This window comes from Megachile rotundata, chromosome 11 (genome assembly GCF_050947335.1).
Source record: "Megachile rotundata isolate GNS110a chromosome 11, iyMegRotu1, whole genome shotgun sequence".
NCBI lineage: Eukaryota > Metazoa > Arthropoda > Insecta > Hymenoptera > Megachilidae > Megachile > Megachile rotundata.
In genome coordinates this window covers 13,094,188-13,120,015 of record NC_134993.1, presented here as the reverse complement: position 1 = coordinate 13,120,015, position 25,828 = coordinate 13,094,188, and the positions used below count along the sequence as shown (strand labels likewise).

Below are 25,828 nucleotides of genomic sequence, written 5' to 3'. Positions count from 1 at the left end.
GCAGGGGTCGTAAAACCTAACCTACAAGTCCGTTGTTTTGATTATCGAAATTTGAGCGAACTTGCACTCGTTTTGCGGAATTATCGGGTCACCCCTCGAACCACGCTTCACGGAACAGTCGCGTTATCAATTAGAGTTCCGAGATCACGGTGTACGTAACGAAATTAATCTTCCCTTAATTAATGGCGTTAAGACGCGTTCAGCCGTGGAGTCAGTACGAGTTTCCTGATTAAGACGACGATACGCGTTCTTAGAAGCGACATCGAAGGAACCGAGAAAGGCCAGCGTGACCGGCACGCTTTATTGAAATCTTGTACAATTAAAGCTTGTACAAGTGCGCCTGCGAGACATCGATTGCGAGGGGTCACGATACTGCTCTACTTTATGCTTGCTAGGTGTACCGCCATTTTTATAATACTTGTCCGAATCATTGTACATTATTCTTGCGAATTATTGTAAATTATTATTGTGAATTATTGTCTCCGTATTATTACGACAATCATTTATGACACTATAAATCATTAGATTATCTAAGCGTTACCAACGAAGGTCAAAGCTACCTTTATCAAAATTGCGTGGAATTTGAAATGTAAAACCCGGGGTGTAAGATAGAGGTACCCGCATACGCGTTCGGTTTCAAGGCGTTGCAGCAAAGCGTGGTTGCGTGGAATCGGTATCGTTTATCGTAACTCGTTCCGCGGAGAGAAATGACAAACGACGCGAGGTAGGGCACGGTAAAAGGCGACAAAGCGTTTTCACGCGCGTTAGAGAAGCGACCGCGAACCTTTGTCCTCGCGTATATCTCTTTGTCGCGGCACGATATCGACGTTTCAACGGAAATGAGAAACGCTTGGCGGTATGTTGGCCGTTTTCCTCGCTTTACCGAGAATCCGTAATTACACGGCACACACGCCACTTACAAGCGTTCCCGGGGCTGCACATACCGGGTGTCAAGCGGTCGTACGTCGTCGGAAAAAAGAAGCGGCTGTTACGAGATTAGTCCTTAGACGGCGAGGGGCGTTTTTACTTTCGCGAGATTCACAGGTGTCCCACGGACGGCACTCGTTTCGCTCATTCGACCGAACCGCTGTAATTGTCAGCTGTCCGTCGCGTCGCTCATTTCGCGCTACGACCGGTTCCAAACGCCACATTTTTTTTGGATGTACGAATTATAGAGAAACAACGGTCTATTTTTCTACGGTTACGGTTTAACGAGGTCCACGATTTTTATGAGGATTATGGGCGTTTGAGGATGGAGTTTTGAATTGGATGTGGTGACATGGGGGACATTTGAAGACATGGGAGATCTATTTGTATTCTAACTGGAGAGCTATTTGTATCTTAACTGAAGACATATATGTGGAAACTTAGCAACACAGATATTTGATAATGTTGAAATTTATAAAGGTATGAGTATGGGTATGTAAGACTTTATGTAACTAGTCATTTTTTGATCTAGGAGTTTGGAGATGTAGGAGTTTAAGGACCTGAGAACTTGGGAAAACAGGTATTTGATAATATTGAAGTGTAAAGAGCTATAGTATGGGTACGTAAGACTATAACTATTAACTTTTTGATCTAGGAGTTTGGAGACGCATGAGTGTAAGGACCTGAGAACTTAGGGACACAGGTATTTGATTATATTAATATTTGAGGATCTACATGTATGTCTAAGACCTTATCTAATCACTTCTCATTGTAGGGGTTTGGTGACGCATGAGTTTGAGGACCATGAGGAACATGAGTTTGAGGACCCGACAACTTAGGAACACAGGTATGGATCATCTTGAAATTTGTGGATCTCAGGGTATGATAATCCAAGACTCTATATAACTAGTCATTTCTCCTTCTAGCAGTTTGCAGACATAGGGGTTAGTGGTCCTAAGAACTTGAGAACACAGGTATTTGATCATGTTGATAATTGAAGATCTACATGTATATGAATTTAAGACCTTATCTAAATATTTCTCATTGTAGGTGTTTGAAGTAGGAGTTTGAGGACTTAAGAACACAGGTACTTGCAAATATTGAAATCTGAAGATCTACAAAAATGAGAATCCAGGGATTTGACAGAATCTAGAAGGGATCATCTAGAAGGGACTTAAAAATTAGGACATCTAGAAAGAGGATCAGAATTCAGACAAGATCCTTGGCATCACAAGTATGACGTCCGAAGATCTACAGACATAAGAATCCTCTGACTCAGTGATCAAAGAATGTAGGGAAATCGAATATTTAAAAACGTAGAAAGTATGTCAATTTAGAAATGTCAAAGCGTAGGAAGTAACGAAAATTCGCAAGTAAGCTAGTATGATACGAGCGTCCTCGTGATAGCGTAACGTTACGTTAATCGCGTTACATCACCTCGTTTCTAAGAAAAGTTGTGGTACAACGGTGTACGGAGAACCAGTCGCGAACGAATCGCGCGTTTAACCGTGAGAAGACGATCCGCGTTGACCTCGTTCGCGTTTTTCTTATTCAACTTGCCAAACTCGATTAAACCACTCGCGAATCTAGCCGAGTGAAAATGCGGAGCAAAGAGGTCGGACCTTTCTTCTGGAAATTCGATAGCCGGGATTTATTGGCCGTACACGAAACGTGTTTATCGAACGGACACTTGTTGCTCTTGTCAGATGTCGAGAATTTATGGGTGGTAAAAATTTTCGTTGGAATTTTAAGCGAAACTTAAATCCCGCTAGCTGACGAGACTCGATCGAACCCGGAATTTACGGAGCTGATTTATCTTGGCTGTATTGGTTTTCCATCGATTTTCGGGCTAATTACGTTCGCTAAAAATGCACCTCGGATTAGGGGATTCTAGGGAATTAATCGACGGGTCTTCTCTTTTTCACGGACTCATCGATCGAGCTAACCTACGAATTTTTTGTCGGAGCTACCGAGCTAGCGATATTGTTAATTACAATGTTAAGATAATGTTGAAATTCTTGGTAAATTTTGCATAAAATTTTTAGTTGCAAAATGTGTTATTAAATTCAAGGCTTCGTGTAAAGACTTAGATTTCTGTATATCAAAGAATTAACTGCAAAGAATGAATTTATTCGTTATACACAAATAGTAATTAAGCTTGAATTTCCTTCAAAATTTCGTTCAGAGTGAAATGTCCCAAATACTTGTTCAGCATGTTGCTGATAAATCGATTAGAGATCTGAGACACTTGTTTCTGATGAGTTTCGATCCATTGGGGAGCAAAGTTTGTTATTTTCGCTGTAAGCTTGTTAGACTCTTTTTCGCTGTCGCGGAATCCGGTGATCTTGAACTGTAAAGACGTTAATTAGTATTTCAATCACTTTGTGGTGTTTCAAAAATACTTACGTAGAATTTGTCTAAGTGCAGGTGAGAGGATAGACTGGACACGGCCATTTTTCCATTTTTCTGTACTAATTTGGTGTTCACGGTGACCTTGAGGTTTCTGACGACAAGTCTGGAAAGATTGAATATTTTTAAGGATGAAAGTTGTGTGAATGGAAGGATATCGGTGGAGTTGAAGAAACCTAGGGTAGGTAACTGGGTAACTCTGTTTTAGTAACGCTAGGGAACTGTGTAGCCGACAGTGGAGTAGTACCCTCTGTCGAGAATTTTGAGCTTCAGAAAATTGTACGTAGATGTGGCTATGTGCACGAATTTGCAAAATTGATATTACAGAGAGAATTGGAATTTTACTTAATTAAAATTTAGAATTTGATTTGGACAGAGTTTAGAACTTGACTTAACTAGTATGTAGGATTTAACTTAACTAGAATTTAGTATTTGACTTAACTAGTATGTAGGATTTAACTTAACTAGAATTTAGTATTTGACTTAACTAGTACGTAGGATTTAACTTAACTAGAATTTAGTATTTGACTTAACTAGTATTGAGAATTTAACTTAACTAGTATTGGGAATTTAACTTAACTAGTATTGGGAATTTAACTTAACTAGTATTCAGAATTTAACTGAACTAGTATTCAGAATTTAACTTAACTAGTATTCAGAATTTAACTTAACTAGTATTGAGAATTTAACTTAATTAGTATTGAGAATTTAACTTAACTAGTATTCAGAATTTAACTTAACTACCATTTAAAATTTAACTCATCTAATATTTATAATATAACTTAACTAAAAATTAGAAAGTCTAACACTGAAATTGCTTTTCAGGTGGCAAATCAAACTCACGCAACGACTCCTTTTCCCCAAATACCAGCACCATCAAGGGTTTCACCACTGGCATTGTAATTGGTACGGATAGCAATATTATCCCAAAGAAGACTGACGTTCGCTGTGAGTTGGTTCTTCGAAAAGTCACCTTTCTTCACGACGTAATTGGACAGACCAACTGCGCTGATGTTCGATAACTTTCCTCTCAATCTGAAAAAGTTTGAATTACTTTGCGATTAAAGTTTATCTACAATTATTGTTGACGATACTTGAGTTCCTTAATTAACTTTTGATTACAAATTACTTTGAATCATATCAGTCACGTGTGGTTAGTCAGAGAATTATTTTTAATTTATTATTCATTGGATATATAAGTTGTGTTACTACTCTTTGTACAAGAGTTTTAGTTATAAATTTTGTTGTAGTTTATGTTACAAATGAAACTATAAATTTTATTGTAATTTAAGTTGCAAATGAAACTACAAATTTTATTGTAATTTAAGTTGCAAGTGAAACTACAAATTTTATTGTAATTTAAATTGCAAATGAAACTACAAATTTTATTGTAATTTAAGTTGCAAATGAAACTACAAATTTTATTGTAATTTAAGTTGCAAGTGAAACTATAAATTGTGTTGTAATTTAAATTATAAATGGAACTATAAATTTTGTTGTAATTTAAATTATAAATGGAACTATAAATTTTGTTGTAATTTAAATGATAAATGGAACTATAAATTTTGTTGTAATTTAAATTATAAATGGAACAATAAATTTTGTTATAGTTTAAATTACAAATGAAACTACAAATGTTCCATTTTAAATTACAAACGAACCAACAAATTTTGTTGCACTCTACAAACTCGTACTAAATAATGAAAAGACCCGGTATCATGAACTTAGCAGTCTAAGATCTTTCGAGCCCCACGTGACCAGTCGAAAGCTTACTTAATCGGATCCTGGAGGTTCACGTCTACCGGTTCTGATCGTACATAAGGATCGAGTCTCGGTACCCCGGACTTCGAATCTCCAGTGTGCATCGTGTTCTTGAATTTCTCGAGGAAATCTACCAATTCACCTTTCCTTGTTTCTACATTGAGAACTAGAAGAAAGGACTAGTGAAGAATTTTGTTTCGATGCGACAGAAAAATACTTACCATCCACCTTGTCAGCAAACACCTGACAGGAAAGCAACGTGGCGACTATTGCTAGGGGAAGATACATCTTCTGTGAAGAGAAAGTGAAGATGAAGATTTTGAAGAGTTAACTTGCGTTGTGAATTAGAATTTAACTTAACTAGTATGGAGAGTGTAACTTAACTAGTATTCAGAATTTAACTTAACTAGTATGGAGAGTGTAACTTAACTAGTATTTAGAATTTAACTTAACTAGTATGGAGAGTGTAACTTAATTAGTATTTAGAATTTAACTTAACTAGTATGGAGAGTGTAACTTAACTAGTATTTAGAATTTAACTTAACTAGTATTTAGAATTTGACTTAACTAGTATTTAGAATGTAACTTAACTAGTATTTAGAATGTAACTTAACTAGTATTTAGAATTTGACTTAACTAGTATTTAGAATTTGACTTAACTAGTATTTAGAATTTGACTTAACTAGTATTTAGAATTTGACTTAACTAGTATTTAGAATTTGACTTAACTAATCTTGAGAATTTAACTTAACTAGTGTTTAGAATTTGACTTAACTAGTATTTAGAATTTAACTTAACTAGTATTTAGAATGTAACTTAACTAGTCTTGAGAAATTAACTTAACTGCTATTTAGAATGTAACTTAACTAGTATTTAGAATTTAACTCAACTAGTATTTAGAATTTAACTCAACTAGTATTTAGAATGTAACTTAACTACTCTTTAGAATTTAACTTAACTAGTATTGAGAATGTAACGCAAATCTGTCCACACACAAAAGTGACAAGCATCCAGACACAAAAGCGTCCACATCTGTCCACTTACAGAAATGTGAGGCCCCCAAAATTTTTAAAAGTAGTAATTGTAAATTTAGGAATAATGTTTAGGAATATCTAAGCACTGCGTACTTTCGTAGAAGAGGCCTACACTCGAGCCGTACGTGCCAGTGTGGACAGGTTTGCAACTGGAAAAATGTGTCACAACTTCGCGAAACAATTTTAAGAACCGAAAAAATCGTGTTACGAGCGATCGATCGATTGCATCTAGAAACTGAACAATGAAAGGTACTCACGATTTCGAACGGGATATTCTTCGCTGAATAACACTTCTAACAGAATTCCGCTAGTGGATTGTTCCATATATACTAGAACGAGTATCGTACATTTAGATATCAACATATTTTATCGGAGATATCTGTCCATTACTGGATCGGTTAATTAACGAACAATTGTAAATAAGTACTTGAAATGATCTTTGTAAACAGATAGCTATCCAAAATCTAATCTGCGTTTACTAGGAAACTCTAATAAGTAATTGATGAGATCAACATTATAGCAATGTAATGTTTGTAAGCTAGTTCAAAAATATCTGAGAAATGATGCTTTGATAACTTGAATACTTTGAAGAAAAGGACGTTTGCTATAAATAGTTCTCATTTGCTCTGAGTTCTGGAAAATTCTTTTATTATTGTCGAAATCAGTACCAGCTATTTTGTACGCGATTTCTTTCATTTTTTACGTCCATTGACGTCAACTCGAACTTTGTGTAAATCTTTAACCACCGAATCCTTAGGAATCTTTGGACGTGAGGTCATGTTTAAATAGTTAGGTTAGGTTAAAAATTAGTAGAGGACATTTATAAATTAAATTAACTTTTAAGCTGTGAGGACAATTTGGTAGCAAGATTTTCTTTGTATTATGCAGTTTGTTTTATTTAATTTATATACTGATACTGAACTTGAGAAACTGCAAAGCTATGTGACAATTTGGATGCAAGATTTTCTTTGTATTATGCAGCTTGCCTATTATTTAATTTGTATACTGATGTACTGATACTGGACTTGAGAAGCTGCAAAGCTCTCTGACAATTTGGATGCAAGATTTTCTTTGTATTATGCAACTTGCCTATTATTTAATTTGTATACTGATGTACTGATACTGAACTTGAGAAGCTGCAAAGCTCTGTGACAATTTGGATGCAAGATTTTCTTTGTATTATGCAACTTGCCTATTATTTTATTTGTATACTGATGTACTGATACTGAACTTGAGAAACTGCAAAGCTCTCTGACAATTTGGATGCAAGATTTGTATTAAGTAACTTGTTATTTAATTTATACTTTTGAAACATTATAAATTATATTAAGTTAATTTATTATGTCAAGTTTATTAAGTTTATTAAGTGTATTATGTTTAAATTTGTTAAATTTATTATGTTTAAATTTGTTAAGTGTATTATGTTTAAATTTGTTAAGTTTATTATGTTTAAATTTGTTAAGTTTATTATGTTTAAATTTATTAAATGTATTATGTCAAGTTTGTTAAGTTTATTATGTTTAAGTTTATTAAGTGTATTATGTTTAAATTTGTTAAGTTTATTATGTTCCAATTTGTCAAGTTTATTATGTTTAAATTTATTAAGTTTATTATATTTAAATTTATTAAGTTTATTATGTTCAAATTCATGCACTTTATTATGTTCAAATTTATAAAGTTTAAATTATTACAATTTATTAAGCTTGACCAAGTAGCATAACACAAAGAACATTTCAAAATCCCATATTCTTGAATCAATGAAGCTGTCGTCCTGTAGACGCGAAGACAAGTCTCCGTCTCGCAACACATTCGCTTCAGATCCTTAATCAAAAGCCAATTAAATGCATGCTCACTGGTGTATGGTAGTCCATTTGACTCGAAGCATTCCGCATTTCTCGAGTACAGTTCTCCTTATTCAATGCTTCGAATTGTACATTAAGTAACGAGAATGTATTCATTTTAGGTTGCATTTCAACGAGTGGATGAATCGTCGCATACCGGGATGAGGCATCAAAGCGTCAGCCATCGGATCACAAAAGCATCACATCAGATCACAAAAGCGTCAGCCATCGGATCACAATGAAGAATGTCATCGAGAGATTGCGAACTGAACTCTGGGAAAAGGTTGAACGATTTTGTAACATTTTTAGAAGATTAGATAGTCATACTGGAGAGAATGTCGTTCATCTTTATCTCAGATTATCTGTTAATCAAGATAACAGTTTTATTATTGTAAATTAATTCACACTCTGCTTTAGAAGTTTATAGATTAGTTTATTAGCTGTGCACTCTTTAGATACTCTGTTTTAGATAATTTTATAGTGGAGAGAATATCGTTCATCTTTATCTCAGATTATCTGTTAATCAAGATGACAGTTTTATTATTGTAAATTAGTTCACACTCTGCTTTAGAAGTTTACATATTAGTTCATTAGCTTTGCACTCTTTAGATACTCTGTTTTAGATAATTTTATAGTGGAGAGAATATTGTTCATCTTTATCTCAGATTATCTGTTAATCAAGATGACAAAGTTTTATTATTGTAAATTAGTTCATACTCTGCTTTATAAGTTTACACATTAGTTCATTAGCTCTGCACTCTTTAGATACTCTGTTTTAGATAGTCATACTAGAAATAATATTTTCATCTTTATCTCAAATTATCTGTTAATCAAGATGATAAAGTTTTACTATTGTAAATTAATTCACACAATGCTTTACACATTAGTTCATTAGCTCTACACTTTATATAGTACTCAGATAATTTAATGCTAAAGATGACTTGAAGAATAAGATAGTTTCTCAGATAAAATCTCATAGAAAAACATTTGAAGTTTCTATAACTTTAGATAATTTGTCAGGTGGGCCAGTTAGGTAGATACGTGTAGTGACTGTTTTATTTTCCATCGAGTAACATTCTGTACTACATTGTAGAGTCAATTACCGATGCACTAATAACTGTAATTAGAATATTTTGTAAAATCGTACATCTTTTGTCTCGCAGGAGAGTAGTTACCGTGTTCCGCCGCAGGAGGCCCTCAAAGTCGTTTCAGAAACGGTCCTCGAAATTCTCGCGTTCCTGTGACAAGATAATAATAGCGATCGTCGATGACCGACGTTATGACTTTAATTCTTTGCGCTTGGTTAGCTCCTCTATGAGCTATTCTATTTATAGTTCCGCCATGTAAATAATTAACCCTTTTTTTTATTTTCACAGCCATCATCACGAAAATAGACCGGTCGATCGTATTGGAAAATTCTCATATACAGGTTTAACAATAAAGACCTAAAATTTGAAGTCGTACTATAATTTTGTAAATACTGTAATTACTCGACTTGTCCCAGCGATTGCAAAAAGGTATTAAACCGGCTCGGTGCGAACGAACAGAGCAGAGGTAATCGTTTAAACAGCGACGAGCGAAGCGTGAATTTCCATAAATCCGAAAAGTCCGTTTTCGCTGGCCATGAAATTCGCCGGGTGTATCGATCGCCATGGCGTAAATACTCTGTTATTGGAAGCCTGAAATCGGAGCAAACGAGAACGAAGGATACGGAACGAGGTTGTAAGCCGGCAAATAAACTACGTATCGAGGGGTAGTAAGTCGCGAAAGGATAAGCCTCGGAAACGAAGAAAAATACCGGCCAGATTTTTTGGCGAAAATCGACTACTTAATTGACAATGTTATTGTTATTTGACTAATTGTTAGATGGCTACTCTATTAGGAGTTATGTTATATTATGTTATGTTAGGAGTTATGTTATTGTTATATGACTAATTGTTAGATAACTAATTGTTAGATGGCTACTCTATTAGGAGTTATGTTATAGTTTATGCATATTGTTATTTACTATTGTATTTACATGGCGGAACTATTATGTATACACTATTATTACAGCTTAGTTACATAGTTATTTTTATACAATTCAGTTATGTATTTTAGCTTGGTTAGCTGCTCTATGAGCTATTATATTTATAGACAAATATTTAGTTATGTAGCTTAGGTACATAGTTAGTTATTTTATACAATTCAGTTTTATAGTTAATTACTGTTATATAGTTCAGCTTAATTAGTTGCTCTATGAGCTATTTTATTTATAGGTGGATATTTAGTTATAAAGTTTAGTTACATAGTTAGTTATTTTTATACAATTCAGTTATATAGTTTAGCTTGGTTAGCTGCTCTATAAGCTATTGTATTTATAGTCACATATTTAGTTGTGTAGCTTAGTTACATAGTTAGTCATTTTTATACAATTCAGTTTTATAGTTAATTACTGTTATATAGTTCAGCTTGGTTAGCTGCTCTATAAGCTATTTTATTTATAGGCAAATATTTAGTTACATAGTTTAGTTACATAGTTAGATATTTTTATATTGATTAGCTTATAATTAATAGTTACTATTTAATTAACAATGTAATAGTTATATAGTATAGTGGTTACATGACTTTACTTCCTTACTGTTAGCTCTTCTATAAGCTGTTTTATTTATAGATAGATATTTAATTCTATAATTTAGTTACAAAGTTAGTTATTTTTATATAGATTAGCTTGCTTAGCTCCTTTAATTATTCTATCTATAGGTAGATATTTAGTTATGTAGTTCAATTACATAGTTAATTATTTTTATATTGGTTAGCTTATAATTAATAGTTACTATTCAATTAACAATGTAACAGTTATATAGTATAGTAGTTACATGACTTTAATTACTTGCTGTTAGCTCTTCTATAAGCTATTTTATTTATAGCTAGATATTTAATTATATAATTTAGTTACATAGTTAATTTTATACAATTCAATTGTATATTTAATTATTCTTATATAGTTTAGCTTGCTCAGCTCCTCTAACTATTCTATTTATATGTAGACATTTAGTTATGTAGTTCAGTTATATAGTTAATTATTTTTATATTGGCTAGCTTATAATTAATAGTTACTATTTAGTTAACAATGTAATAGTTATGTAGTTTAGTAGTTATATAACTAACTCTTTGCTGTTAGCTGTTCTATGAGCTATTTTATTTACAGGAAGATATTTAGTTATATTAGTTATGTTATATTATATTTAGGTATATGTAGTTACATTGTATTATATTATATTTAGTTACATTGTATTATATTATATTATATTATTATATTTAGTTACATTCAGTTATATTATATTATATTATATTGTGTTATGTTTAGTTATGTAGTTTAGTTACACAGCTAGTTATTTTTATACAATTTAGTTATAAAGCTAATTATTTTTATATAGTTTAAAGGTTACATAGTTGTACAGTACTATAATTATATACATAGTATATTTACATAGCTTACTTATATATTTTTAATAATGTTATTATTAATTAGTCACACTATTAATCAATGATAATACTATTATTAAATTATTATTATTAGTTTAATAGTATTATTATCATTTTAATAATATAATTATTAATACTTGATATCTTGTAAGACAAATATGGCGACCAAAACAGTTCAGGTCTATAATTTTATTCAATTCAGACTTGCTAATTTAAATGTATAAGAATGTTTCTCCTAATTATTCAACTTTGTATACATTACTATAAGAGACTGAAAAATTTAAGGACCTAGGAATTTATAGAAGTATTTAGATAATAGTCACAAGTTACTCAGGATGTTAACCCTAGCTATTTAGCACATTACATAGAAAGTGGAACACTACAGATTTACTGATATTCAACCGGCGTCCCAACCGCAATTAAAAAACAGAGTACCCTTTTACCCCTAAAAAATCCTTCTGAAACCCCGTAAACTTCCCCTAAATAATAAAACTCCCCCGCTAAAATTCATTATATTTCTTTTCAGATATTAGAAAAGTAGGAAAAGGGAAGAAACGAAGAGAATTAGAGAACGGAAGAGGGAATAAGAGGTGAAAGAGGGGAAGGACTAGGGTGAGCGAGAAGGAGGCTGAGCGGAGAGGGTTAGAGTGGGGTGAAACCGAGAGGGGATGCCAGGCCAGTTCACCCTTACTAGCTACGGCTCGACTCGTCAGTGCGGCCTGAACGGTTAACCGGCCTATTTGTTTTTCGCACGGTTGTTTCGAGTTACGTTTCGTTCCAAGTTGCGTCTTAGCCTCCGTCTGGCAAGCTGCGTTCCTCGACGGAACAGAGACTTTCCATTGTTGTCCTGGATGCGACAGGAATAAACAGCCCGGAGAAGTACACCCAGTGCTCCCTCGGATATTCGTAAGTTTTCCTTCAATTTTTTTTTAACTGACCGAGTTGCGGCCGAGTTGCGTCACTTCCGGCCGGCACGGTTTTTCGAGCGACGAGATAAGCCGCCGATACAGGTTTCCAACCGTGTACGACGTTCTCGGGCTCCGAAAGATTTTCGCGCTAATCAGTTCTCTTAACAGAAGTCGCACGTTCTCCCGCTCGCGGGACTTGCCCGACGTAATTTTACGTCGGACAGCACGCGTTAGCCGATTAACCCGGCGAATCGATTCCGGGCTGTCCGCGTGAGACACGGGAAGATTTCGCAGGGAGATCTAGGAAATTCTACCTTCGCTTTAATATTCCATACGGTTTTCGCGGCTGTCGGAGGGCGATATAAAGGGAGACTCGTGAATCGTAGCCCTTGGAGCACGGGGTCCTTGAAAAGATTCGAATAGAAAATTTATCGATCGCTTGACTCGCCGGGTGTCCGTCTTTTATCGCCGAGCCTTCGGTGTCCGCTGCGATCCTCCTACGTTAGAGCTGATGTACGACGGTTTTGGGATCTAGGAGGAGACTTGAAATTTGGGGAGGTATGTAGGATTGAAATGTAGGGGTGTTGTTTGGCTGATGGAATATGGGGATTTGGGGATATAGGATTGGACATGTGAGTTTCAGGGTATAGGAGTTTAGGGATTTGGAGATTTGGGGGTTTAGGAATGTGGGGGTGTAGGGATTTGGGGGATGTGGAGTTCTGGAGGTTGTGGGGATTTGGGGATTTAGGAATTTGGATATGTGAGGATTTGAGAATGTAGGGATTTGGGGATATAGGGACTTGGGGAGGTTGAAATTTGGGAAGGTAGAAATTTGGGAATGTAGGGATTTGGAGACCTAAGGATTTCAGGACCTAGGAATTTAGGAACCTAGAGATTTCAGGACCTAGGAATTTGGAAAACTAGGGATTTCAGGACGTAGTAGTTTGAGAACCTAGGGATTTCAGGACGTAGTAATTTGGGAACCTAGGGATTTCAGGACGTAGTAATTTGAGAACCTAGGGATTTCAGGACGTAGTAGATTGAGAACATAGGGATTTGGGGACGTGAGTATTTGGGAATCTAGGGATTTGGGGACGTAGAAATTTGGTAATCTAGAGATTTGAGCTGGTAGAAAATTGGGAATCCATGAATTTGGGGATGTAGGACTTTGGGAATTTAGGGATTTGTACGGTAGAAATATAGAAATCTAGGGATATTGGAAACTAGGGATTTGGGAAAGTAGAAATTAGAGAATTTAGAGATTTGCGAAGGTAGAAATTTAGTAATCTAGGGATTTTGTAATATAGGAATTTGGGAATGTAGAAATTTGGGATGGTGGAAATTTGGTAATCTAGGGATTTTGTAATATTGGAATTTGGAAATGTAGAAATTTGGTAATCTAGGGATTTTGTAATATTGGAATTTGGGAATGTAGAAATTTGGGATGGTGGAAATTTAGAAATTAAAGGATTTTCTAATCTAGGGATTTGCGAAGATGAAAATTTGGGAATTTTGGGATTTGTGGAGGTAGAAATTTAGAAATCTAGGGATTTGAGAAGATAAAAATTTGGGAATTTTGGGATTTGTGAAGGTAGAAATTTTGAGATCTAGAGATTTGGGAAGGTGGGAATTTGGTTATCTAGGGATTTTCAAATCTAGGAATTTAGGAAAGTAAAAATTAGAGAATTTAGAGATTTGTAAAGGTAGAAATTTAGAAATCTAGGAATTTGGGAAGGTGGGAATTTGGTAATCTAGGGATTTTGTAATATTGGAATTTGGGAATGTAGAAATTTGGGATGGTGGAAATTTAGTAATCAAAGGATTTTCTAATCTAGGGATTTGCGAAGATGAAAATTTGGGAATTTTGGGATTTGTGAAGGTAGAAATTTGGAAATCTAGGAATTTGGGAAGGTGGGAATTTGGTTATCTAGGGATTTTCAAATCTAGGAATTTAGGAAAGTAAAAATTAGAGAATTTAGATATTTGTGAAGGTAGAAATTTAGAAATCTAGGAATTTGGGAAGGTGGGAATTTGGTAATCTAGGGATTTTCAAATCTAGGAATTTAGGAAAGTAAAAATTAGGGAATTTAGAGATTTGTGAAGGTAGAAATTTAGAAATCTAGGGATTTGGGAAGGTGAAGATTTGTGAATTTTGGGATTTGTGAAGGTAGAAACTTGGGAATTTAGTGATTTGGGAAGGTAGAAATTTTGGAATCTAGGGATTTTGCAGTCCAGAGATTCGAAAAGGTAGAAATTGGGTAATTTAGTGATTTGGGAAGGTAGAAATTTTGGAATCTAGGAATTTTGGTATCTAGGGATTTGGGAAGGTAGAAATTTAGGAATCTAGGGATTTCTGAATCTGGGAATTTCTGAATCAAAGAATTCAGGAAGGTAGAAATTGAGGAATCTAGGGATTCAGGATTCTAGAGATTTACGAATCTAGAGAATTTGGGAATCTATGGATTTGCAATCTAGGGATCTAGAAATCTAGGGAATTTGGGAATCTATGGATTTGCAATCTAGGGATTTACAAATCTACGAATTTAGTAATTCAGGAATTTAAAATTTGTTAATATAAAATTTTGAGAAAGCAGAAATTTATAGACATAAGCCCACTATGTACAAATTCCGAACCTCATCAATTTACAAACCTACATATACTCATGAAGTTACCAATGCTGGAGACTTGAAAACCTACATCCAGATGTAGGGATTTAGTACCTATTTGCACATAGCCACCCAACCTAAGATTTCAAAACCTTCCGACTCAGTCCCTCACGCTGCGAATGTAGAGATTCAAGGTTGTAGGGCCCTCAGCAACAATTTGGGGATGCAGTATTTCAATTCACTCGAAGATTTCTCAAGAATAATTCATCAGAACACTCAAGTTTTCTCGCCAGCTCTAATTTCATTTCCCAATAAAATATAACCCATCCAGTTATTTCTTCCGGTCAAGAAAGATCGGCCGACGCTTACAACACGAGAGCGCACTGCCCCAATATCCCTTGTCTCTTGCGCCACACACAGAGACAATATTTCCTAAATTCTCCCATGATCGCACAAATAAACTTTCCACGAGTCGACTCGACAGTAAGATATTTATAAACAGCACACGTTTAATAAACTCGGCAGGTGTTTAGATAAAACAAGATGGCCGTAAAGAGTGCAAAGGTTAATATCTTCCTTGGAACACACGCGTTTTTTGGTCTCCGTGCAACGAATCCGCTCGATACAATATCCGCAGAGTGGTTTCGAGTGGCTCGCGTTTACCGTGCGCCGAGATAAGAGCTTCGTTAACCCTTTCATCGCCGCGATCCCGAAATACCGGCGGTTCTAGCGATCGAAAGTTCCGGAGTCTCTAGAATCCTATTTACGTTATCGAACACGTCGCGAAAATAGTTGCCGATCCGGCTCGAAAAGAATCGGAGAGAAACGGGCCAAGCGGAAAATTGGATTTCGAATTCGGTCCGGTTCGGTTTAACGCGCGACGAGTAACATATTTAGCCCACTCCGGCGGCTCGAGTGTTGGAGGGCGTTGGGAAACGAGGGGGAAAAACACACGCGATGACAAGGTTATACACGCGCGTGACAAAAGGAAAATTGACGCGTACTCGAGGACGGTTTTTCCGGGCTGACGAGGGTTGAGGAAGGAGAGGTAGGGATCGGGGATGTGGGGGTTTGGGAATTGGGGAGTTTTGGTAGATGGGGGTTTAGGGATTTGGGGATGCAAGGATTTGGGGGTAGAGAAGTTTGGGAGCTTAGGGATTTGGGGACGTGGAAATTTGGGAGTCTAGGGATTTGGAGATGCAACGATTTGGGGGTTTATGGATTTGGAGATGCAAGGGTTTGGGGGTTTAGAGATTTGAGGATGCAAGGATTTGGGAGTAAAGGAATTTGGGGGTTTAGAGATTAGAGGATGCAAGGAATTGGGGGTTTAGGAATTTGGGGGCTTAGGGATTTGGGGAAGCAAGGATTTGGAGGCAAAGGAATTTGGGGGCTTAGGAATTTGGGGATGCAAGGATTTGGAGGCAAAGGAATTTGGGGGTTTTGGGATTTGGGGAAGCAAGGATTTGGGGGTCTAGGAATTTAGGAAGGTAGAAATTTGGGAAGGTGAGAATTTTGGAATCTAGGGATTTGTGAAGGTGAGAATTTGGGAATCTAGGGATTTAGGAAGGTGAGAATTTGGGAATTTAGGGATTTAGGAAGGTGGGAAATTTGGGAACCTAGGGACTTGTGAAGGTGAGAATTTGGGAATCTAGGGATTCAGGAAGGTGGGAAATTTGGGAATCTAGGGACTTAGGAAGGTGAGAAATTGGGAATCTAGGGAACTGGGAAGGTGGGAAATTTGGGAATCTAGGGAATTGGGAAGGTGAGAATTTGGAAATGTAGGAATTTGTGAAGGTGAAAATTTGGGAATCTAGGGATTCAGGAAAGTAGAAATTGGGAAATCTAAGAATTTGGAAATGTAGGAATTTGGGAATGTAGGAATTTGGGAATCTAGGGATTTAGGAATGTACGAATTTAGAAATCTGGGGATTTGGAGATTTAGAAATTTGGGAATATAGTAACTTAGAGGCGTAAAATTTGGCGATTTGAGAATTTGTGGACGTAGGGATTTGAGTATTTAGGAATTTGTTCATATAGGAATTTAGTAGTCTAGAAATTTATCAATTTAGGAATTTAAGAATGTAGGGAAAAGTTACAGAAATTCTGTAAAAATAAAAACTCTTAAGTTTTAACTCCTTACTTCATCCCCCTACGTGACGCACCAGATGCGTCACTGGCAAAGCTCATTTATTTTTAGTAAAATTATATTTTATTTAATCAATGATTGACATAATATTTCAACCTTCATTTAGTATTATAACTGAAATTATTAACTCTCTGCCTTACATCATCTCTCTGCGTGACGCACCCGTGCGTCACGCTGTCAAATCTCACTTATTTTTAGTAATTTCAAGTTTGTAATATCTATAGTTATTATTTGCATTGTCACGGATTGAATATCAACTCGTCACAATATTTCAATTTTCATTTATTATTTTATAGTTGAGATTAGTTTAACTCCCCGCCTCATATCTCCACACGTGACGCATCAGGTGCGTCACTTTGTATAGTCGATGATTACATACTAACTTGACATAACATTTCAACTTTCTTTTAATACTATAGCTGAGATTAGTTTGACTCCATATTTCATATGTCTATATATGACGCACCCGTGCGTCACTGTCTAATCTCACCCATTCTTAATATTCTTTATTATTCTTATAATATTCTTATAATTTTAACTACAAGCTTGTGTGACTACAAGCTTGTGGGACTATAAACTTGTGTAACTAGAAGCTTGTGTGACTATAAGCTTGTGTAACTAGAAGCTTGTGGGCCTAGAACGTTGCGTGACTACAACCTAGTAATTCCTCTAAATCACACTCCGAAGAAAAGCACGCAGTGCAAAGAAACTTAAAAAGGCCAGTAACGCAGACAAACCCCAAGGGCTCCTCGCGGAAGCGCCAATCCTCGGACCAAGAGCAAACGTTGGACACGCGCGGGTGCCTTCGTTTGAACTCGCGCGATCAGTCGCGAGTAAAAATAGGAACCGTGACCCAACTACGCTCGATTCCACAATTATGCATTTCCTCCCGTTGTCCGACTATTTTTCACTCCTCGCGGACGAATCAATGCGCCGTTAATGCGGAGAGAGGAGAGGAGAGGTCCGTGTGTCGCGGCCAAGTCGATCGGGAATCCGCCTATACACGTATACAAGCTCCCGTTGAAAGTGAGATGAAATTCAGACGGGTCGAGGGAAACAGGGTCGAGTCGATATCTTTTTTGCCTTTCTTTCGAGCACAAATTGTCCTGTCTTGAAAATTTTAAGTTTACTTCAATTTTAGTGTGTTGGTAACTTTAGACAGATGAAAATAAGCTATTTGTGAATTTTTTTTTGTAGGACACCTTTGTTTTGCACTTTCGAAATTGCAGGTATAATTTATTATAACTATTGCCTATTACAGAATATTTTCTGTTTTGCAAAATATTTCAAAATACCGGAATTATGACAATCCTTTCTGGAAGTGTTTTGGCGCGTCTCGCGAATCGCCGTGGGTTCCAGCGGAAGATATATTGGTTTCAGCAAGTTTGCGGACAACGTTTCGAAAACTAACATTCACAGTTAGTAGATGAACCTCAGAAACGTGCAAAATATGTAAAATTGAAGAAATGGCGTTTAAAGAAAAACTTTGAATTTTATTGAAAATTTTTGAAATGTTCTGCAATAAAAAGGACTTTAATGTTCAATTTATTTCATACATTTAGGTTCGTATGTTAGATAGTATTGTCATGGATATGTGGAGAAAATTTGAGCGCGATCGATAAACTAGTTTTTGAGTTATCAGCCACGGCAATTTTAAGAACGTAGGTTTGAGAAAAACGCGTTTAAAGTTTCAGTCCTCCGCACTGAACGCGTGTATACCCGCGGCGCTAATCCGCCATAACTTCAAAAGGGCTTCGTATTTCGCTTGAAAATTTTCAGACAATATTTTTAAGATACACTAACATTTTATAGAAACAAAAATTTTGTAATTTTTTAAGATTCTGAAGGTATATTAAACATTACAATTAACAAATGACTTAAAACAATAAGATTTTGTAGAGTGGACAACAAGAGTACAGTGTATATATCAGTGCATCTAAAATTACATCACATTTTAAAGAATATACAGATGTCTCATAACTAATATTCCAGAAATGAGGAGAAGCTGATTCTGAACAAAATTTCTCTTTACAAAAATGTGATACGAAGCTTCGTTTTTGAATTATTAAGGAAAAACGCGGACCAATCAGAGCGCGAGGACTACGCGCGCTCAGCCGCTAGGCTCGAAGCAGTGGCTCATGGGTCTGCGCGCGCATCGCGCTCTGATTGGTCCTCGTTTTTCCTTAATATCTCAAAAACGAAGCTTTGCATCAAATTTTCGCAAAGGGAAAAATTATTCAGAATTACCTCCTCCACATTTTAGGATCATTAGTTGTGTACCTTGTATATCACCCTGAAACAGTACGAAGAATGCAATACATAAATGTAAAATTTCATATTTTTCAGTCGATAAAAAGTATATATGAATATATGAATTAGATGAATTGCAAGACTGACGCGAAACCTACATAAGATTAAATATACTTAATCCATAAAATGTTGTTCTTATTTCTATATTTGAAGTGTATCTTTATCCTGTACATTTTCAAACCGTTTTCCCGCCAGTACGGAGTTTGAAAACTATAAGTGATAAGCGGGAAAAGGGAAATTGAAAGAATAATCGTTGGATCGCGAAAAAAGCGTAATGCGGCAACGAGGAGGTCGCGGTGCAATATTCATGAGGCTGTGCGGAAATTGGCTTTCGGGGCGAAACGAAAGAGAAATTAATCGAATGGTAAGTCGCGGAAATTCAGGGAATAAAGAAAGGACGTCAGAAACGGGGAGTACGGGCCCTAACCCTCCGTATTATACGTTCTCCGTTAGATCCTTATCTAACCAGGTTAATCTATCCTTTCCTATCCCCCGACTTACCCAACCTCCTCTACGGCCCATTTTCTAGGGTTTTGTGTCAGCTGACACGTAACCGTTTATGCCGTATATCGGGCTGGCGCATCGCGTGACGAGGCTCGTTGCAGGATCCGCCATTCCAAACGATCAAATTGCACGATTTTCGAGCCACTCCACCGGCCAATCTCCGTTTTCGAGAACGGGATCATTTCTCTTTTGGCCCTTTTCGATTCGGGACAAAAGGGAAATAAACGCGGAAGACGGCCATTGTTTTTTCACCGGATGGGAATCTCTGCTGCGCGGGGGAAATCGATGCGATTCCAGAACAAGTATCGACCAACCTGACTTTTCCTTTTACGCGTGACGAGCAATTATTTTGCGATTCGGTTGCCCAAGGGGGAAATCGTATGCCGTTTAACTCTTTCGTTCTTCGTGCGACTGCGACAGCGGATTTGATGTATGTTGCATTTTACTTTTAGTGAAGGAGAATTTCAATTTTTGTCGCGCTCGTGTATGTTGCTGCTTCGTATTTTTTATAAGAATGCACTCTTTAGTAAACGGATCATCTTAAATTTCATCTAATTAATTTCATCGTGACGCACTTCTGACGCATACGTAATACACCAGTGACTCACTCATGACGCACTCATGACGCACTTACGACACACACGCAATGTACTAGTGACGCACTCATGACGCACCCTTGACGTACCTTTGACGCACACGTAATGTACCAGTGATGTACTCATGACGCACCCTTGACGCAGCTTATGACATAAACGTAATACAGCAGTAATGCACTCATGACGCATACTTGACGCACCTTTGACCCGCTCATGACGCACCGTTGACGCACCTTTGACCCGCTCATGACGCACCGTTGACGCACTCATGAGATAAACGTAATATATCAGTAATGCAATTATGACGCACCCTTGACGCAACTCAGGACATAAACTTAATATACCAGTAACTCATGACACCCTTGACGCACCTTTGACGCACACACAATGCACCATTCATGTACACATGACGCACCCTTGACGCACTCATGACAAACGTAATATATCAGTAATGCACTCATGACACACCCTTGACGCACCTTTGACGCACACACAATGCACCATTCATGTACACATGACGCACCCTTGACGCACTCATGACAAACGTAATATATCAGTAATGCACTCGTGACGCACCTTTGACGCATACACAATGCACCATTAATGTACTCATGACGCCCCTTGACGCACTCGTGACGCACCCTTGACGCACTCAAGTTGCAATTTGTTTTGCCAATTTTTTTCTAATATAAAGAATTCATTTGAACTTTCTTTTAATACTATAGCTGAGATTAACTCCGTGTCATCTCCACATGTGACGCACCGGTGCGTCACGCCGACAAGTCCCACTTATTTTTAATACACCGAAATTTTCAATACCTCAAGTTTGCTCGATTATAATCCGCACAGTCGCATAATATCGAATCGACGTTTCGACATTCTTTGTCCGATGCAGTGATTAGTTCGGCAGCCGAGAAATCGGTGCACGGTAAAAATCAGAAGTTACCGAACAGTAAGAATTAATAAGAAGTAACGCGTTGAGTAGAAGATCGAATAATTAATAAGAATATCCTAGAACCTCCTAAGAAATCGAAAGAAGCTGGGAAGAAAGGAGTACACGCATCTCGGGATGCCTATAGAAACACTAGGGCGTAAGCCGGCTTGAAAAACCTGCTCTACACAATTTCGAAGCGATAAATCGAATAATCTGTCGAAAGATCGCGAAGTAATAGTTAATAATTTGAAAGAGAAGATCATTTCGGAAATTTCCTGCGCCGCGTTTTACATCCGACACACGCATTTGTACCTTGACGGAGCACCCTGCGCACGAGTCGCACTCACCTCGTCAATTTTACTCGAATTTTTCATGCTATTTGGAGATCTAGCCCTATAATTTGCATGGTCAACTGGATTGATATAATATTTCAAGCTTAATTTGTCTGTGTTAATATTGTACTGATTAATGATGCATCTGATAAGCTTTATATTGTAAGGATTAATACTTTTGACAAAGATATTATAGTGATTAGTGAGTCAATTGACATAACTGTCAATGAACCTGACAAACTGAACATTGTAGAGATTAATACTCTTGACAAATTTGATATTACAGTGACTAGTGATGCACCTGACTAATAAGTAGTAAGGGGTTAAAATCTGTTAAAATTCTACTCATCAGAATTCTTGATAGCAGAAGAATCTTTGCAATAATAAATGAAAACCTTGTCACTTATTTTTTTAATAATACACTCCACTATAGCTGCCTACTGAACATATCCACTCTAAAGATGTATGCACTAGAGTCTCTCTAATCAGATTTCTGATATGGTCAAGCTTAGCTCTATTATGTCCTTTCTCTCCAACTCTCAGATGACATACACCATTGTCCCAGTCCCACAATGCACCTAGATTTTAGAAATCCAATGTATCAGAAATCACCTACATCAAATTTCCAAATTCCCTCAATATCAGATGCAAATACCTTTAGATCAAATCCAAATTCCCTTTAGATCAAATCCAAATTACCTTTAAACCAAATCCAAATTGCCTCAAGACCAAATGCTCCTTTAATCAAACTCCTTTCAGATCGAATCCAAATTGCCTTCAGACCAAATTCTCCTCAGATCAAACTCCCTTTCAAACTCCTACATCAAACGCAAACTTCCTTCAGATCACCCATAAATTCAGATCAGCCCCAAATCATCAGATCACTGACTCCATGACCTTAGAATCTCCCCAAGAAGTTGCGAGTAAAGAATCATACTGAAAGATGAAGACACAAAGTCAGGCAGTAAGTGGAACTCGTTGTCGCGAGAAGGCAAACTGGCAGCTTTTCCTTCGTTATACGTTGCTCGTTACGCTCGTTATGTCAGCTTTCACGGTAGATTCTTATCTAATCGGGTCAATCTGCGTTTCGACGTACCCGCAGGCCCCCTGCAGTCTGATTTTTATGCATGACCTAAACTTCGCGACTTAACCGGCATCGAGTTGACCGCGCAAAAAAGTCTCCGTCGAATTCCGCATCGATTGGCAGAAGTCGCCGATCCCGAAATCGCGTGGCGTCTCCGCGGACACCGAGCTTGAAAAAATAAAAAAAGAAAGGAGCGCATCCGGCCACCAACGATTTTTCTTTGCACCGGAGCTGCATTGCGGCTGCAGCAGTTTCCGACGCATTGCTACCGTGAACTCGCGTCGAAAGGCTGCATCGAACACGAGAGGAGGCTAAGCGTTCCGCCCGAAAGGACGCCTCGATTTTATTCGGCCAAACGATTAATCGCAACATCGTACAAATATTTTTCCGCCGCGTTAGACCGGAGTGCCTACGAGTGCTTTCGAGCCGCGGAAAGCTCTCGGGGGAGAAGACCGGTCCTTTCAGCCTGACGATTAACGCTCGACTTAGTCCAACAGCTTTTCAGATCGTGAGAACCGCGAACGAGCCTCGATAACGCTTTCTTCCCTGGGGGAAAGAATCCTCCACGCGTTTTCGAGGTCAGAAAGATCGTAAAAAGTCGGAAGGTAAGGGGTCTCCGTGGCTGGCTCCGACTGGCACTTACTGCTCGCGTGAACTTACCAAACTTTCTGCATTCTATAACTTATACTCGTATACTGAACTTGACAATTCTTTATACCATTTTAGCGATCTTCCAATTTTATATTCGTTACATTCGACTAGTTTCAATTTTGGTATTCAAGTTTTTAATTCTCAAGGTTCTTGATTTTTGGATTTATGGGTTTGTTTAGATTCAAATTTTCGACTGTAGGTCTTTAGTTATTGTTCATATAGAGTGAGGATTTCTGGATTTCTAGTCCTCAGATTTATAGATTTGCAAGTTTTTATAGTGGTTTCTATGTTTCTATATACAACTTTGATATGAGAAGCTTTGTTTTATGGTGAGAAGGTTTAGTGTATGGAGTGGAGACGGGGACTTGTGAGTAGAAGCGAGAAAGCGGCGTCGCGTGGCCCTCTGGCGGTGGAGGAGAGAGTTATGGACGGAAAGAGAAAGGGTTCGTAGTGGATATATTCCACATTCTCAAGTTTCCAAATACCTATGTTCCTAAATTCCCACGTTTCCAAATTTCCACGTCCCCGAATTCCCACGTCCCCGAATTCCCACGTGCCCGAATTCCCACGTCCCCGAATTCCCACGCCCCCAAATTCCTACGTCCCCAAATTCCCATATCCCCAAATTCCCACGTCTCCAAATACCTATGTTCCCAAATTCCCACGTCCCCAAATTTCCACGTCCCCGAATTCCCACGTCCCCGAATTCCCACGTGCCCGAATTCCCACGTCCCCGAATTCCCACGTCCCCGAATTCCCACGTCCCCGAATTCCCACGCCCCCAAATTCCTACGTCTCCAAATTCCCATATCCCCAAATTTCCACGTCCCCGAATTCCCACGTCCCCGAATTCCCACGTCCCCAAATCCCACGTCCCCGAATTCCCACGTCCCCGAATTCCCATGTCTCCAAATACCTACGTCCCCGAATTCCTACGTCCCCAAATTCCCATATCCCCAAATTCCCACGTCCCCGAATTCCCACGTCTCCAAATTCCTACGTCCCCAAATTCCCATATCCCCAAATTTCCACGTCCCCGAATTCCCACGTCTCCAAATACCCACATCCCCAAATTCCCACGTCCCCAAATTCCCACGTCTCCAAATACCTATGTCCCGAAATCCCCACGTCTTAAACTATCAATCATACTTGCTTTGAACACCCCCAAAAATTTGCAAATCCAAACTACCCCAAATCTCCAAATCTACTTTCTACTCCTACTTCCTACCCCTCTCTGACATCACAAAAGTCAAATATTCTAATCACAATACTTTATCACTAATTTATTACTATCTAACATATCTTGTTAGGCTAACATTTAGGGTCGATAGAGGAGAACCATAACGTAAGCATTGATTATAATAATCGAATGTGCAACGTCCCTTTCATGTCACTCCCCTTCAAAAGACGTTATCGCCTGAAACGCGTGTGCAATAACCGCAAGCATTGTTATCGTAATCGAGAGATAAACGAAGACAACCTTCGCAGACAAAGTGGTCTAAATATGGACTGCCTTTATTTCGGGACATATCACCAAGCCGAGTTATATTTTTATCAATCTAAAATCTGTTTGCTTTGTGATACACTTAAGATAACCGCTACAAGTTTGATATTCAAAATGAAAGCAGAAAAATTGTTTCAAAGGTGTGCATATACGAGTTAGTGATAAAGCAAATTTATATGCTGATGTTTAATTTACAGTCGCAATGCATAAAGCAGTGTGGGGCTATAACCTGAAGAGAGTTCGTTCAAAGCTGGCGTTCGGGGGCTTCTTTTCATTTTATTGAATATTTAGGGTGGTCTGGAATATTGTGGAAACTGTTCTAATAGAACTAGTATAATATGACTAGTATTCTAAACTAGTATAATACGAATATTCACTTGATTCAACAGTTTGGATACACCTGGCCGTATGATTTGGTGCGTCACTAATCAGTATAATATTAAAAGAGACAAACTGAGCTTGAAATGTTATATCAATCCAGTGGACCATGCAAATTATAGGGCTAGATCTCCAAATTGCATGAAAAATTCGAGTAAAATTGACGAGGTGAGTGCGACTCGTGCGCAGGGTGCTCCGTCAAGGTACAAATGCGTGTGGCGGATGTAAAACGCGGCGCAGGAAATTTCCGAAATGATCTTCTCTTTCAAATTATTAACTATTACTTCGCGATCTTTCGACAGATTATTCGATTTATCGCTTCGAAATTGTGTAGAGCAGGTTTTTCAAGCCGGCTTATGCCCCAGTGTTTCTATAGGCATCCCGAGACGCGTGTACTCCTTTCTTCCCAGCTTCTTTCGATTTCTTAGGAGGTT

The 25,828-nt window shown here is 37.5% G+C and overlaps 2 protein-coding genes across 4 annotated transcripts in view; one reads left to right on the top strand and one right to left on the bottom strand.

Moving 5' to 3' along the window:
- Positions 1 to 3,036: 3,036 nt before the first annotated feature.
- LOC100883975 (uncharacterized) lies at positions 3,037 to 8,003 on the bottom strand. Of its 2 annotated transcripts, XM_076536882.1 has the most exons (7): positions 7,985 to 8,003; positions 6,389 to 6,460; positions 5,319 to 5,388; positions 5,110 to 5,263; positions 4,180 to 4,371; positions 3,334 to 3,442; positions 3,037 to 3,277 (listed from the first exon to the last, which is right to left on the bottom strand). In XM_076536882.1, exons 3-7 carry the CDS (start codon positions 5,383 to 5,385, stop codon positions 3,080 to 3,082), a joined length of 720 nt encoding a protein of 239 aa, XP_076392997.1. In that variant the 5' UTR covers positions 5,386 to 5,388; positions 6,389 to 6,460; positions 7,985 to 8,003; the 3' UTR covers positions 3,037 to 3,079. The 2 variants fall into 2 exon arrangements, with proteins under 2 accessions (XP_076392997.1, XP_003699341.2); XM_003699293.3 differs by lacking the exon at positions 7,985 to 8,003 and having other exon boundaries at positions 6,389 to 7,395.
- Positions 4,164 to 25,828, top strand: part of LOC100883869 (acetylcholinesterase) — a 62,034-nt gene continuing 40,369 nt past the window's right edge. For both annotated transcript variants that reach the window (XM_076536872.1, XM_076536871.1), the window contains exons 1-3: positions 4,164 to 4,284; positions 8,095 to 8,255; positions 11,967 to 12,346. The gene's annotated coding sequence lies outside the window, so the exon portion shown is untranslated. The remainder of the gene's footprint in view (positions 4,285 to 8,094; positions 8,256 to 11,966; positions 12,347 to 25,828) is intronic.

Coding starts and splice junctions, on each gene's coding strand:
- LOC100883975 (XM_076536882.1), bottom strand. CDS start 5,385: ATGTATCTTCCCCTAGCAATAGTCGCCACGTTGCTTTCCTGTCAGGTG. Junction 5,264..5,318: donor GTTTGCTGACAAGGTGGATG/GTAAGTATTTTT, acceptor CCTTTCTTCTAG/TTCTCAATGTAGAAACAAGG. Junction 3,278..3,333: donor TGCACTTAGACAAATTCTAC/GTAAGTATTTTT, acceptor ACGTCTTTACAG/TTCAAGATCACCGGATTCCG.